This window comes from Somniosus microcephalus, unplaced genomic scaffold (assembly GCF_052327205.1).
Source record: "Somniosus microcephalus isolate GS21.2 unplaced genomic scaffold, FLI_Smic_1.0 scaffold973, whole genome shotgun sequence".
Classification (NCBI taxonomy): domain Eukaryota; kingdom Metazoa; phylum Chordata; class Chondrichthyes; order Squaliformes; family Somniosidae; genus Somniosus; species Somniosus microcephalus.
In genome coordinates, this window is record NW_028226160.1 from 54,522 (window position 1) to 68,481 (window position 13,960).

At 49.6% G+C, this 13,960-nt stretch overlaps 1 protein-coding gene across 1 annotated transcript in view; it reads left to right on the forward strand.

Annotated features, from left to right (window-relative positions):
• The window catches only part of LOC147080927 (histone-lysine N-methyltransferase EHMT2-like), a 63,388-nt gene extending 51,197 nt beyond the window's left edge, over positions 1–12,191 (forward strand). The window contains exons 6-7 of the mRNA XM_085981021.1: positions 2,525–2,631; positions 11,955–12,191. Of these exons, the coding sequence (XP_085837147.1) occupies positions 2,525–2,631; positions 11,955–12,176 (329 nt within the window). The 3' untranslated portion in view covers positions 12,177–12,191. The remainder of the gene's footprint in view (positions 1–2,524; positions 2,632–11,954) is intronic.
• Positions 12,192–13,960: the final 1,769 nt, after the last annotated feature.

A 13,960-nucleotide genomic window follows, 5' to 3' on the forward strand; every position in this document is an offset into this window, starting at 1 on the left:
CACAGTGGTGTTCCCCAGGGGTCGGTACTAGGACCACTGCTTTTCTTGATATATATTAATGACTTGGACTTGGGTGTACAGCGCACAATTTCAAAATTTGCAGATGACACAAAAATTGAAAGTATAGTGAACAGTGAGGAGGATAGTGATAGACTTCAGGAAGACAGAGACAGGCTGGTGGAATGGGCGGACATGTGGCAGATGAAATTTAACGCAGAAAAGTGCGAAGTGATGCATTTTGGTAGGAAGAACGAGGAGAGGCAATATAAACTAAACAGTACAATTCTAAAGGGGGTGCATGAACAGAGCGACCTGGGGGTATGTGTGCACAAATCGTTGAAGGTGGCAGGGCAGGTTGAGAAAGCGGTTAAGAAAGCATACGGGATCCTGGGCTGCATAGAGCACAAAAGCGTTGAAATTATGGTGAACCTGTATAAAACACTGATTCGGCCTCAACTGGAGTATTGTGCCCAATTCTGGGCACCGCTCTTTAGGAAGGATGTGAAGGCCTTCGAGAGGGTGCAGAAAAGATTTATGAGAATGATTCCAGGGATGAGGGACTTCAGTTACGTGGATAGACTGGAGAAGTTGGGGTTGTTCTCCTTAGAGCAGAGAAGGTTGAGAGGAGATTTGATAGAGGTGTTCAAAATCATGAGGGGTCCAGACAGAGTAGATAGAGAGAAACTGTTCCCATTGGCGGAAGGGTGGAGAACCAGAGGACACAGATTTAAGGTGACTGGCAGAAGATCCAAAGGAGACACGAGGAAAAACCTTTTTTATGCAGTGAGTGTTTAGGATCTGGAATTCACTGCCTGAGAGGGTGGTGGAAGCAGACTCAATCACGGCTTTCAAAAGGGAATTGGATAAGTACCTGAAGGAAAAAAATGTGCAGGGCTACGGAGAACGGGCGGAGGAGTGGGACTGACTGAAGTGGTCTCGCAGAGAGCCGGCACGGGCTCGATGGGCCGAATGGCCTCCTTCTGTGCTGTAACCATTCTATGAGTTCAAGAGGCCACGGTAGTGGGAGGGGCTGGGGGTTAGGGACTCGCTGAGGTGTGAACAGCTGCTCTAACAGCCCGAAATATCTGGCCCGCTGAACACGGTTTAATAAACTTTCCCCCTTTCAGTTGTCCTTTCAACCCCGAGCCCTAGGTTCAAGTAGAGGCATATGAGGGAGAAGGGAACAGAGGGTTAAGCTGGTAGAGTTGGATGAGGAAGGATGGGGGAGGAGGCTCGAGTGGAGCAGGGACTGGTTGGGCCGAATGGCCTGTTTCTGTGCTGTATATGCTATGTATCCTGGGCTGATCGGCTGAAACGCTCCACGGTCTGAACCCTCCAAGGTATTTCTGTGCTGCACGGGGCTCAGCCTGTGGAATTGAGGCCGGTGGTGATGGTGGGCGATCAGTGCCATTTGCCTGATATAGGAATGGGAGGTGGCCATTCAGCCCCTCGAGCCTGTTCCTCCATTCAATGAGATCATGGCTGATCTGCGACCGAGCTCCATCCACCCGCCTTTGGCCCACATCCCTCAATACAGGAAACTTTGCCTCAAAACTTCCGGATAGACCAGCAGTAGCAGTATGTGTGTGTGTGTGTGTGCTAGGCCGTTGTAGCAGAGCCTGGTCTCCAATCATCTTGGATCCCCTTGCCACTGGACCAAGACCTTGCTCTGTCAAGCCCGTGTGGTAGCTGGTGTGCAACGGCCACCCCCCGTTAAAAGAATTCACACACAGGCATCTTCCACCCCTTGAAAATGAAGTTCGGGACCTGGGACGTCAGGACCCTCATGGACAACCCCAACAGCGACAGCCTAAGAAGACCATGAAACTACCTGATCGTCATTAAATTCCCATCTGGTTCACTAATGTCCTTTAGGGAAGGAAATCTGCCGTTCTTACCCGGTCTGGCCTATATGTGACTCCAGACCCACAGCAATGTGGTTGACTCTTAATTGCCCTCTGCGGTTCAAGAAGGCGGCTCACCACCATCTTCTCGAGGGCAATTAGGGATGGACAACAAATGCCGGCCTTGCCAGCGACGCCCACATCCCATGAACGGATTTTTACAAAATTGACCTAGCATCAATTACTGTTTGGGGAAGAGAGTTCCAAACTTCTACCACCCTTTGTGTGTAGAAGTGTTTCCTAATTTCACTCCTGAAAGGCCTGGCAATTTTTAGACTCTGCCCCCTAGTCCTAGACTCCCCAACCAGCAGAAATAGTTTCTCTATCTACCCTATCAGTTTCCCTTAATATCTTGAAAACTTCAATCAAATCACCGATTAACTTTCCAAGTTCCATAGGTCGGGATTAGCGGGTGGGGTGGGCGGTGTAAGTGGTGGTGGACTGTGCCAGCTAAAGCACCGCCAGAACCCACGCCGGTGTTTTGTTCCCCGCGGACCGGCTGGGCAGCCAGAAGCGGGTTAAAACTTCACCTCGTGGCCTGGTGGCCAGCTGCAGGTTTGTCGCTGCGTCTGGCGAGCTAATCCTTTGCCCGTTCTTCCCTCCCTCCCTTCCCTTCCCAGTCGATGACCACGATCCAAACTACCAGAGTGACCAGCAGAGCCGGCGCATGCCTCTCCACGCCGCGTCCCAGAAAGGCTACCTGGAGATCTGCCACATCCTGCTGCAGGTAAGAGCCAGCGCCGCCCACACCATCCACCGCTACCGCGCCGGTCGCCCATCTCCCCTGTGCCCGCTGACCCACACTGGCTCCCGCTTAAGCAGCACCTCGATTTCAAACTTCTCATCCTTGTTTTCAAATCCCTCCATGGCCTCCTCACCCCTCCCTGTCTCTGTAAACCTCCTTCAGCCCCACAACCCCCCGAGATATCTGCGCCCCTCTAATTCTGCCCTCTTGAGCATCCCTGATTCTAATCGCTCAATCATCAGTGGCCGTGCCTCCTGTTGCCTGGGCCCTAAGCTCTGGAATTCCCTGCTTAAATCTCTCTGCCTCTCTACCTCTCTGATGTGCCTTCAATAACCACAAAACTAGAAGTTATAGACCTTAACAACTTGGCTTTTAATCACTCAGATTAGAGCTAACATCTCAACACACTGACTGGCTCGCAGGAATGAGTCATATAGATCCTGGGATCTTTATGTAAGAGAAGTCAGGGGCGGAGCCAAGAGCCAAGACCTGGAACATTCCAGGTTAGTCAGGAAAGAGGAAGTGAAACGATACACCGTGTGGGGGAGGGTAATATACATGAGTGCAAAACGGATACAGGCAAGCCAAACACATTTCATCACACTCTCTTTCCTCCTTTAAGACGCTCCTTAAAACCTACCTCTTTGACCAAGCTTTTGGTCACCTGCCCTAATTTATTCTTGTGGCTCGGTGTCAATTTTTTTTGTCTTCCAATACTCCTGTGCAGCGCCTTGGCACGTTTTACCATGTTAAAGGCGCTATATTTGATGTTGTTGTCGAAGGACATGGGCAGTAGCTGCATGGGAACACCATCACCTGCAAGTTCCCCTCCAAGTCACACATCATCCTGACTTGGAAATATATCGCCGTTCCTTCGTCGTCGCTGGGTCAAAATTCTGGAACATAAGAGCTTGAACTGTATAAAACACTAGTTAGGTCACAGCTAGAGTACTACGTACAGTTCTGGTCACCACATTACAGGAAGGATGTGATTGCAGTAGAGAGGGTGCAGAGGAGATAGAAACATAGAAGATAGGAGCAGGATAGGCCATTCGGCCCCTCGAGCCTGCTCCGCCATTCAATGAGATCATGGCTGATCATCCAAATTCAGTACCCTGTCCCTGCCTTCTCCCCATATCCCTTGATCCCTTTAGCCTTAAGAAATATATCTAACTCCTTCTTGATTATATTAATGAATTGGCCTCCACTGCCTTCTGTGGCAGAGAATTCCACAGGTTCACCACTCTCTGGGTGAAGAAATTCCTCCTCATCTCAGTCCTAAATGGCTTACCCATTATCCTTAGACTGTGACCCCTGGTTCTGGACTCCCCGGCCATCGGAAACATCCTTCCTGCATCTAGACTGTCCAGGCCTGACAGAATTTTATAAGTTTCAATGAGATCCCCTCTCATTCTTCTAAACTCCAGTGAGTATAAGCCCAATTGACACAATCTCTCCTCATACGTCATTCCTGCCATCCCAGGTATCAGCCTGGTGAATCTTCGCTGCGCTCCCTCCATGGCAAGAACGTCCTTCCTCAGATAAGGCGACCAAAACTGCACACAATACTCAAGGTGCGGTCTCACCAAGGCCCTGTACAACTGCAGCAAGACATCCTTGTTCCTGTACTCAAACCCTCTTGCTACGAAGGCCAACATACCATTTGCCTTCTTAACCGCCTGCTGCACCTGCATGCTTACCTTCGGCGACTGGTGCACAAGAACACCCAGGTCTCTTTGCACTTCCCCTTCTCCCAATCTATTGCCATTCAAATAATCTTTTTACGAGGATGTTGCCTGGGCTGGGGAATTTTAGCTATGAAGAACGGTTGGATAGGCTGGGGTTGTTTTCTTTGGAACAGAGGAGGCTGAGGGGAGATTTAATTGAGGTGTATAAAATTATGAGGGGCCTAGATAAAGTGGATGGGAAGGACCTATTTCCCTTAGCAGAGAGGTCAATGACCAGGGGCATAGATTTAAAGTAATTGGTCGGAGGATTGGAGGGGAGTTGAGGAGAACTTTTTTCACCCAGAGGGTGGTGGGGGTCTGGAGCTCACTGCTGAAAGGGTGGGAGAGGCAGAAACCCTCATCACATTTAAAAAGTGCTTGGATATGTCCTTGAAGTGCCGTAACCTACAGGGCTACGGACCAAGAGCTGGAAAGTGGGATTAGGGTGGAGAGCTCTTTGGGCCGGCACAGACACGATGGGCCGAATGGGCTTCCTGCTGTGCCATAAATTTCTATGATTCTATGAACTCCCTCCCTAACAGCACTGTGGGAGCACCTTCACCACACGGACTGCAGCGGTTCAAGAAGGCAGCTCACCACCACCTTCTCGAGGGCAACTCGGGATGGGCAATAAATGCTGGTCTTGCTGGCGACGTCCACCTCCCAGGAATTAACTAAAAAAAAATGGGTTGCGTGTTAGAGGTGAGGGCGAGAGGAAGAGAGCTCTGATGGACCTGGGCTTTGGGGTGTTGTTCTTTCAACCCCAGGCCCTCGGGTTCAAGTATCACCTGGGCTGGGTCAGATGAAACGCTCCACCCTCTTTGCTCTCAAAGGGCTGACTGCTAATTCCTGTGGTGCACGGGGCTTAGCTGGTTTTCTTTTATAGATTTTCGGCGTGTTTTTTGAGCGTACAGTTTTGGTTTCCATATTTAAGAAAAGATATACTTGCTCTCGAGGCAGTTCAGAGAAGGTTCACTCGGTTGATTCCGGAGATGAGGGGGTTGACTTATGAGGAAAGGTTGAGTAGGTTGGGCCTCTACTCATTGGAGTTCAGAAGAATGAGAGGCGATCTTATCGAAACATATAAGATTGTGAGGGGGCTTTGTTAGATCAGTGGTTCAGTGGATAAATAATTACACGGATGCTGTACATAAACAAATAACAGATCTTTACTGGAGGAGGGCAATCTCTAGACTGGAGTACAGAGGCATGCGCACAGCTTATATACCGGTGTGGTTACTGCCAGTACTACAGTATACAGGAGCTGTAAAAAGTAGCTCTGACTTAAAGCACATACACTACAATTCCTCCCTTTTTAGATTAATAATACCCCCTTAATATTCAAATAACAATTACATTTTTACATGTACATTCAATAACAAAAGTCCATTTATAGATTCAGTCTTTGGGGCGGCTTCCTGACCCTTTCGGGATAGCGCCTTTCCGGAGGTTCTTGTTCTTGGTGCAGAGGCGATTCTGACCCCCTTTCATCGGGTAGTTCATCGGGTTCCACTGCTACTGGGGTTGACGCATTCCTGTGATGCTAAGATCTGATCGACGTGGCGTCTCACAATGTTCTCCCCGACATCCACTGTGTACATTAAGGGCCCCTGCCTTGTACATATTGTTCCGGGTTGCCACTTCTCTGTTCGATAGTCCCGGGCCAAGACTGGTTGCCCTACATTGAAGCTCCTTGTCGGCTTCTCGTTGATGTGCTGGAATTGTTTGTCCTCAACATTTCTTCGCACATTTGGTCTGAGCAAGTCCAGACGAGATCTCAACCTTCGGTTAAAGAACATCATGGCCGGGGTCTGGTTGGTAACTGCATGTGTCGCGTTTCGGTAGGCTAATAAGAAATTGTCCATCTTATGCTGTAGTGGAATTTCCTCGTCGCACATGGCCTTTATCGCCTTCTTAAAGGTTTGTACGAAACTCTCAGCCAATCCATTGGTGGCTGGATGATACGGGGCGGATGTGTAATGCCTTACCCCATTCCTTTTCATGAATTTTTGGAACTCATCGGACACAAACTGTGGTCCATTATCAGAGCAGATCTACTCTGGCAACCCGTTTCTGGCAAATATGGTCCGTAGGACTGCAATTGTTTTCTCTGTAGTGGTTGAAGACATCTTTATCACCTCAGGCCACTTTGAATGAGCATCCACTGCTATTAAGAACATTGAGTCCATGAATGGACCAATGAAATCAATGTGCACCCGTTGCCATGGAGAGGAGGGCCACTCCCATGGGTGTAGAGGGGCATGTGGTGGTGCATTTTGGACCTTCTGGCATCCTAAGCAGCTCTTAGTTAGGTCTTCGATTTGTTGATCGATTCCCGGCCACCACACATAAGCCCTAGCTAGGCTTTTCATTTTCACTCCCCCCAGATGACCTTCATGTAGCTCATTTAGCACTCTCTCCCTTAACTTGGGTGGAATCACCACTCTGGATCCACACATCACTGTCCCCTGGCATACTGACAGCTGTTCTCTTCTGGATGAGAATGCTGGCAACAGTGAGCCGCCATGTGTTAGCCATCCCCTCACCGTCAATTCATATACCCGTGACAGCGTCGGATCATTGCGGGTCTCCTTCTCTATATCCGCGTTTGTTACTGGCAATCGTTCAATTATCGACGAATAAAATATCTTGATAGGGTCCACTGCTGGTGCTTCCTCCACAGTAGGCAGTGGCAGGCGCGATAGCCCATCAGCGTTCCCATGCTGTCTCGTGCCTTTATATTCTATTTCATATTGATTCGCCCCTAGAAACAGGGACCATCTTTGTAACCGCTGTGCAGTCATTACTGGCACGCCCTTCTTAGGATTAAAGATGGAGACAAGTGGTTGGTGGTCAGTCAGCAAGGTGAACTTCTGTCCATGCAGATAGTGGTTGAATTTTTTTACTCCCCATACTAGGCTGAGGGCCTCCCTGTCAATCTGGGCGTAGTTGCGCTCGGCTGAGGTTAGTGACCGAGACACAAAGGCTACTGGCCTCTCCAAACCGTCCGGGAATTTGTGCGACAGCACCGCTCCAATGCCGTAGGGTGATGCATCACATGCCAAACGAATTGGTAGTGCTGGGTTGAAATGGGCCAACACCTCTTTTGATGTGATCAATTCTTTACACTTCTGGAAAGCTCGTCTACGTTCGTCATCCCACTTCCATGGTACCCCTGTTTGCAGTAGGGTGTTCAGCGGGTGTAATACCGTAGACAAATTTGGTAAGAACTTGTGGTAATAGTTTACCAGCCCGAGGAACGACCTCAGTTGTGACACATTTTCCGGTGCTGGAGCCTTGACTACTGCCTCTATCTTGTCAGGGGACTTATGTAACCCCTCTTCATCGATGACGTGGCCGCAATACGAGATCTGTTTCTGGAAAAACTCGCACTTGTGGCGATTAGCTCGTAGCCCATATTCCTTTAATCTGGCGAGCACCTTCTCTAAGTTAGCGAGGTGATCACCGTCATTTTCGCCCGTGACCAAGATGTCGTCCAAATAACACTGGGTCCCTGGAATCCCTTGCAGGACCTGATCCATCGCCCTTTGCCAGATAGCCGGAGCCGAGGCTACTCCAAACACCAGCCGGTTGTATTGATAGAGACCTTTATGGGTGTTGATCGTAAGGTAATGTTTCGAAGCTTCTTCTACCTCCATTTGCAAGTACGCCTGGGCTAGATCAATTTTTGTGAAGCGTTTACCACCAGATAGCGAGGCGAAAATATCCTCAATTCGTGGAAGCGGATATTGCACCGTGTGAAGGACTGGGTTCACTGTCACCTTAAAATCCCCACAGATGCGGACCTTCTTTGGTTCCCCAGGCGTATTACTCAACGACCTCTTCATTACAGGAACGATGGATGTAGCCCACTCGCTCCAGTCCACTTTGGACAGTACTCCTGAACGTTCCAACCCTTCTAGCTTTGCTTCAACCGCTGGTCTGATCGCATAAGGCACTGGTCTGGCCTTCAGAAACTTTGGGCTTGCATTATCCTCTATTTTAATTGTTGCTGTTATTCCTTTTAGTGTTCCTAGTCCCTCCTGGAACACTTCTTTTGCGTCAGTTAGCATTTTTGACAGTCGTCCAGGTGTGACGTCGTCATCCTTTTTGGCCTCCACCTTCAGTGCCTGTATGGAATGCCAATCTAAATGTATCTTCCGGATCCATTCACGTCTTAGCAGTGGTGGTCCTCCATTTGGCAATACATATATATCCATTTTAGGTATTTCCTGACCTTTATATGTCACTTTCACCCTTATTTTTCTTTTGGGGTAGACTTTTTGCCCCGTATACATCTTCAAGACAATCTCTGTAGCTTTCAAGGGTATGTGTGAAAATAGCCGCTTGTAGTCTCTTTGATTTATGACTGTTAGAGCTGACCCTGTGTCCAATTCCATTTCCACTTGGACTCCGTCTATCTTGAGTGTAACCCAGATAGTCTGGTGATCCTCCATTTCGGTTACATTATGTAGTTTCAGACAACCCAGCTCCTTGCTTCCGGAGTCTGTGTCACTTTTCTGTTCGTCTGAACCACTGTCCATCACCTGGTGTACCTTTTTGTACTTCTCCTGTGGAGATTTCTTACTGTTGGTTTTCTTCCCAGACCTGCAGACTCTTGCTATGTGTCCTGCTTTCCCACACTGTCTGCACACTTGGTCCTTGAACCAACAATCTTTCTGGTCATGTGTTGTTCTGCCGCAGCGATAGCACTTCCCTGTTCCATAGGTTATTTCGTTGGTGCCATATTCTTGCGGTCTCCGTTGTATCTCTGCAGCGCCCCTTGCGGCTGCTTCGTGTGATACTGCCATACTGAAAGCTTTGTCCAGCGTAAGGTCCTTTTCTGATAGAAGCCGTTTCTGGGTTCCTTCACTTTGTAGCCCACACACAAACTTGTCCCTTAACGTGTCTGTTAGTCCCGCTCCAAACTGGCAGTATTTCGATAGCTTGCGCAGTTCCGTTAGGTACTCAGCATTGCTTTCGTCTTTGTGTTGGTTCCTTTTATGGAACTTAAATCGTTCTGCTATCAGCAGCGGTGTGGGGTTTAAGTGGTCCTGTAGGATTTCTACTATGCTTTCAAAATTCTTGTTTACCGGCTTCTCTGGGGTTATTAGATTTCGCAGTAACCCATAAGTTTTTGCACCCATGGAATTTAACAGAACCAGTGCTTTATTAGCATCTGGCACTTCATTCGCCCTGCAGTACACCTCAATACGTTCCACATGTCGCCCAATCTTCGACTTCATTGTCGAACGTAGAGATACTGCCACTCTTCGGCATCCTTGGGTGTGAGTTAACTGTCAAAAATGGCGCCTCCCACGCGTCCCCTTCTTCTCCGCTGGCACAAAATGGCGTCTCCCGCGCTTTCCTTCCTTCCCGCGCTCGCCCGTCTTCTCCGCTGCGGCTTCGCAAAATGGCGTCTCCCGCGCTCTTCCTTCTCCGCGGCTCAATGGCGCCTCCCGCGCTCTCCCTGCGCGGCTCAATGGCGTCTCCCGCGCTCTCCCTGCTTCTCCGCGGCTCAATGGCGTCTCCCCTTGCTTCGCCCCGCGGACCCTGATCAGCCCGTGATCCGTGGCTGTGCTCTGCACGTTCTTCTCTTGATATTTGTTGACGCCGCTCAGTCTAGAACCCGGCTGTTTCTTACCCTCTCTCTCTCCGGTTTTGCAGTATTTTTCCTCGACGCCACTCGGTGATCAACCCCCGGCTGCGCCCTGCTCTCTTCACCCTTTTTCTTACCCCGTCGACGCTGCCCAGCCCTCTCTCTCTGCCGTCGGTTGGCTCCAGCCGCCGCTGCTCGGGAAGGGTCTGCTGTGGACCTGTCGTCGGTCTCTTACTGCTCGTTGTGGCTGGGGAACCAAGCCCGGCTCTCCACAGCCTCCCCAGTGAAGTTGGATCTCTGCCTGACTGCTGGGCGGTTGCTCGCGATCGACGCCCGTGTTCCTGGACTCGACTTTTTTTTTGTTTTGTTTACTGTTGCAGGTAGATTCGCATCAACACTCGTCGCCACTGTTAGATCCGTGGTTCAGTGGATAAATAATTACACGGATGCTGTACATAAACAAACAACAGGTCTTTACTGGAGGAGGGTCATCTCTAGACTGGGGTACAGAGGCATGCGCACAGCTTATATACCGGTGTGGTTACTGCCGGTACTACATACAGTATACAGGAGCTGTAAAAAGTAGTTCTGACTTAAAGCACATACACTACAGGCTTGATCGGGTGGATACGGTGAGGATGTTTCCACTGATGGGTGAGACTAGAACTAGGGGGCATAATCTTAGAATAAGGGGCTGCCCTTTCAAAACTGAGATGAGGAGAAACTTCTTCACTCAGAGGGTAGTAAATCTATGGAATTTGCTACCCCAGAGAGCTGTGGAAGCTGCGACATTAAATAAATTTAAAACGGAGAGACAGTTTCTGAGCAGATAAGGGAATTAGGGGTTACGGGGAGAGGGCAGGGAAGTGGACGTGAGTCTAGATTCGGATCAGCCATGATCCTATTGAATGGCGGAGCAGGCCCGAGGGGCCGTATGGCCTACTGCTGCTCCTACTTCTTATGATCTTATGAAAGAGTAGAAGTAGGCCAGCGGGGTTTGTCTGATGGCTCAGTCAGTAGTTGGGTCATTCCGACCAGGGGAAGCCTCTGATTCGATTCCCGGTCTGTGCCGAGTTACCAGGTCTGGGCGGTGGCAGTGCTTGCCTCATTGCTCCTGGGTTTATGGGGAGGTGGGAGCAGGTGTTTCCCAGTTCTAGTCGCTGTCCATGGAAGTACGCACCCAGGTGTGGATATCCGATGAGGGGGCGGAGAGATTTAGGGAGGGAATTCCAGAGCTTAGGGCCCAGGCAGCTGAAGGCACGGCCGCCCACGGTGGAGGGAAGGGAAATCGGGGTTGCGTTGCCTCATCCTTACTTATGACGTACTACAGTGGACCTCAAGTGCCTCCCAGCTCGCTGAGTTAGTGTTTCATAGAAACATAGAAGATAGGAGCAGGAGTAGGCCATTCGGCCCCTCGAGCCTGCTCCGCCATTTAATGAGATCATGGCTGATCATCCAAATTCAGTACCCTGTCCCTGCTTTCTCCCCATACCCCTTGATCCTCTTTAGCCTCAAGAAATATATCCAACTCCTTGAATATATTTAATGAATTGGCCTCTACTGCCTTCTGTGGTAGAGAATTCCACAGGTTCACCACTCTCTGGGTGAAGAAATTCCTCCTCATTTCTGTCCTAAATGGCTTACCCCTTATCCTTAGACTGTGACCCCTGGTTCTGGACTCCCCGACCATCGGGAACATCCTTCCTGCATCTAGTTTGTCTAGTCCTGTTAGAATTTTATAAGTTTCAATGCGATCCCCTCTCATTCTTCTAAACTCCAGCGAGTACAAGCCCAATCGACCCAATCTCTCCTCATACGTCATTCCTGCCATCCCAGGTATCAGCCTGGTGAATCTTCGCTGCACTCCCTCCATGGCAAGAACATCCTTCCTCAGATAAGGATCCTAATAATCCGAATTGCAAGAGATATTTTTACGGCCAGGAGCTTTAACGTTGTCCTCTTTCTCTCCTTCCTCTCAGGCCGGTGCGACCGTCGACGTGTGCGACAAGCTCCAGAGGACTCCGCTGATGGAAGCCATCATGAACAGCCATTACGACGTGGTAAAGTTGCTGGCCAAGCACGGCGCCTGTGTCTTCCACAAGGTGACTGTCCGCCGGCCGGCGGGACGGTGGGGAAGGAGGTGTTTCCAAAACCACTCGCCGGACTCGTTTGGTTTGTCGCGTTCAGATCTTACAAAGTAGGATCAAGGGGGTTGGTCCAGTTGGGAGCTTGATTCCCCAAGAGCCTCAGAATCTTGGAATGATACAGCTCAGGAGGAGGCCATTTGGCCCATCCGGTCTGTGCTGTGAACCCCATGTTCCAAGTTCCCACAACCTCCCGTCTAATTTGTTAACCAATTTTTTGCTAGGCCGTTGGATGGACAGCAGATCTATTAGGGTGTTTTTTGGTTTTTTTTATTCGTTTTTATGGGATGTGGGCATCGCCAGCAAGGCCAGCATTTATTGCCCATCCCTAATTCCTACAAGTTGTTAGAACCGGGTTTTCCTGGTCCTCGTCTTGAGTTCCGTAGTACGAAGAATGATTTCAGGCTCGAGGGTTCGGAGAGTTAAAACAACATTTTATTACTTCCAACTGTTCGCAGTGGTCACACAGTATATTGAGGTCTTTTACAGTACATTCGTGTCCCGAGAGTCACACCGGGTTAGGCACGTGTTGCCAGCATTTTCGTCCCCGGGAGGTGTCTGACACGTCTTCTGGCTAAGGGGCGAATACCGGTAGGGAAGCCCCTTTTATACAGTGGGACAAGGGTCATTACATCACTTCCCTGGCAACAAGCGTTCTCCAGTGGGGATCACTTAAGCCCTTTCAGTTTGGCCATGATCTGGTCTTCAGTCTGGCGGGCAAGTCCTGACTTGTCTCACTGCTGTATATGCCTTCCTGAAGTACCGGGTCGTGATTGGGCACCGCACAATAGCTAGTCAATCATCTTCTAGCTCGCAGTTAAGCCCTTTCAGTGACCTTTATTGCTCGTTAACACTTGGCCGCAGGCTGGGGCAGGTGTCTCTCTTTTCTGCTAGCTTTGCACTTTGCAAAGCCGGGGCTGCTCTTTAATCTAATCTAGACTTTCCTTGTGCGAAGCCATTTTTGTAAGCCAATTCATCATCCATTTTATTCACATTTCCACAACGGGAACAGTAGCGTAGTGGTAATGTCACTGGGCTGCTAATGACCCAGCGACGTGGGTTCAAATCCCACTATGGCAGCTGGGGAATTTAAATTCAGTTAATTAAATAAATCTGGAATAATTACTAGTATCAGTAATGGTGACCATGAAACTATCGGATTGTCGTATAAACCCATCTGGTTCACTAATGTCCTTTAGGGAAGAAAATCTGCCGTCTTTACCCGGTCTATATGTGACCCCAGACCCACAGCAATGTGGTTTACTCTTAATTGCCCTCTGAAATGGCTTAGCAAGCCACTCAAGGGCAATTAGGGATGGGCAATAAATGCTGGCCTTGCCAACGACGCCCACATCCCATTAAAAAAAAATTGCCCTCGAGAAGGTGGCGGTGAGCCGCCTTCTTGAACCGCCGCAGTCCGTGTGGTGAAGGTACTCCCACAGTGCTGTTAGGGAGGGAGTTCCAGGATTTTGATCCAGCGACGATGAAGGATCGGCGATATATTTCCAAGTGGTGTATGACTTGGTGGGAAACTTCTAGGTGGAAGAGGTCGTGGGTTTGGGAGGTGCTGCTGAAGAAGCCTTGGCGAGTTGCTGCAGTGCATCTTGTAGATGGTACACGCTGCAGCCACGGTGCGCCGGTGGTGGAGGGAGTGAATGTTTCAGGTGGTAGATGGGGTGCCCATCAAGCGGGCTGCTTGTCAGGGTAACTGTATTGTCACTAGGATTTCAGTAAAACCTAATAGGTGGGCGGGGGCAAGGGTCCCATTCATTAGTGCTAAATGTCCTATTGTAGATATTACCCGTCAAACACAAGGCAAGTGTCTGGAGGGTGCGTTCTGG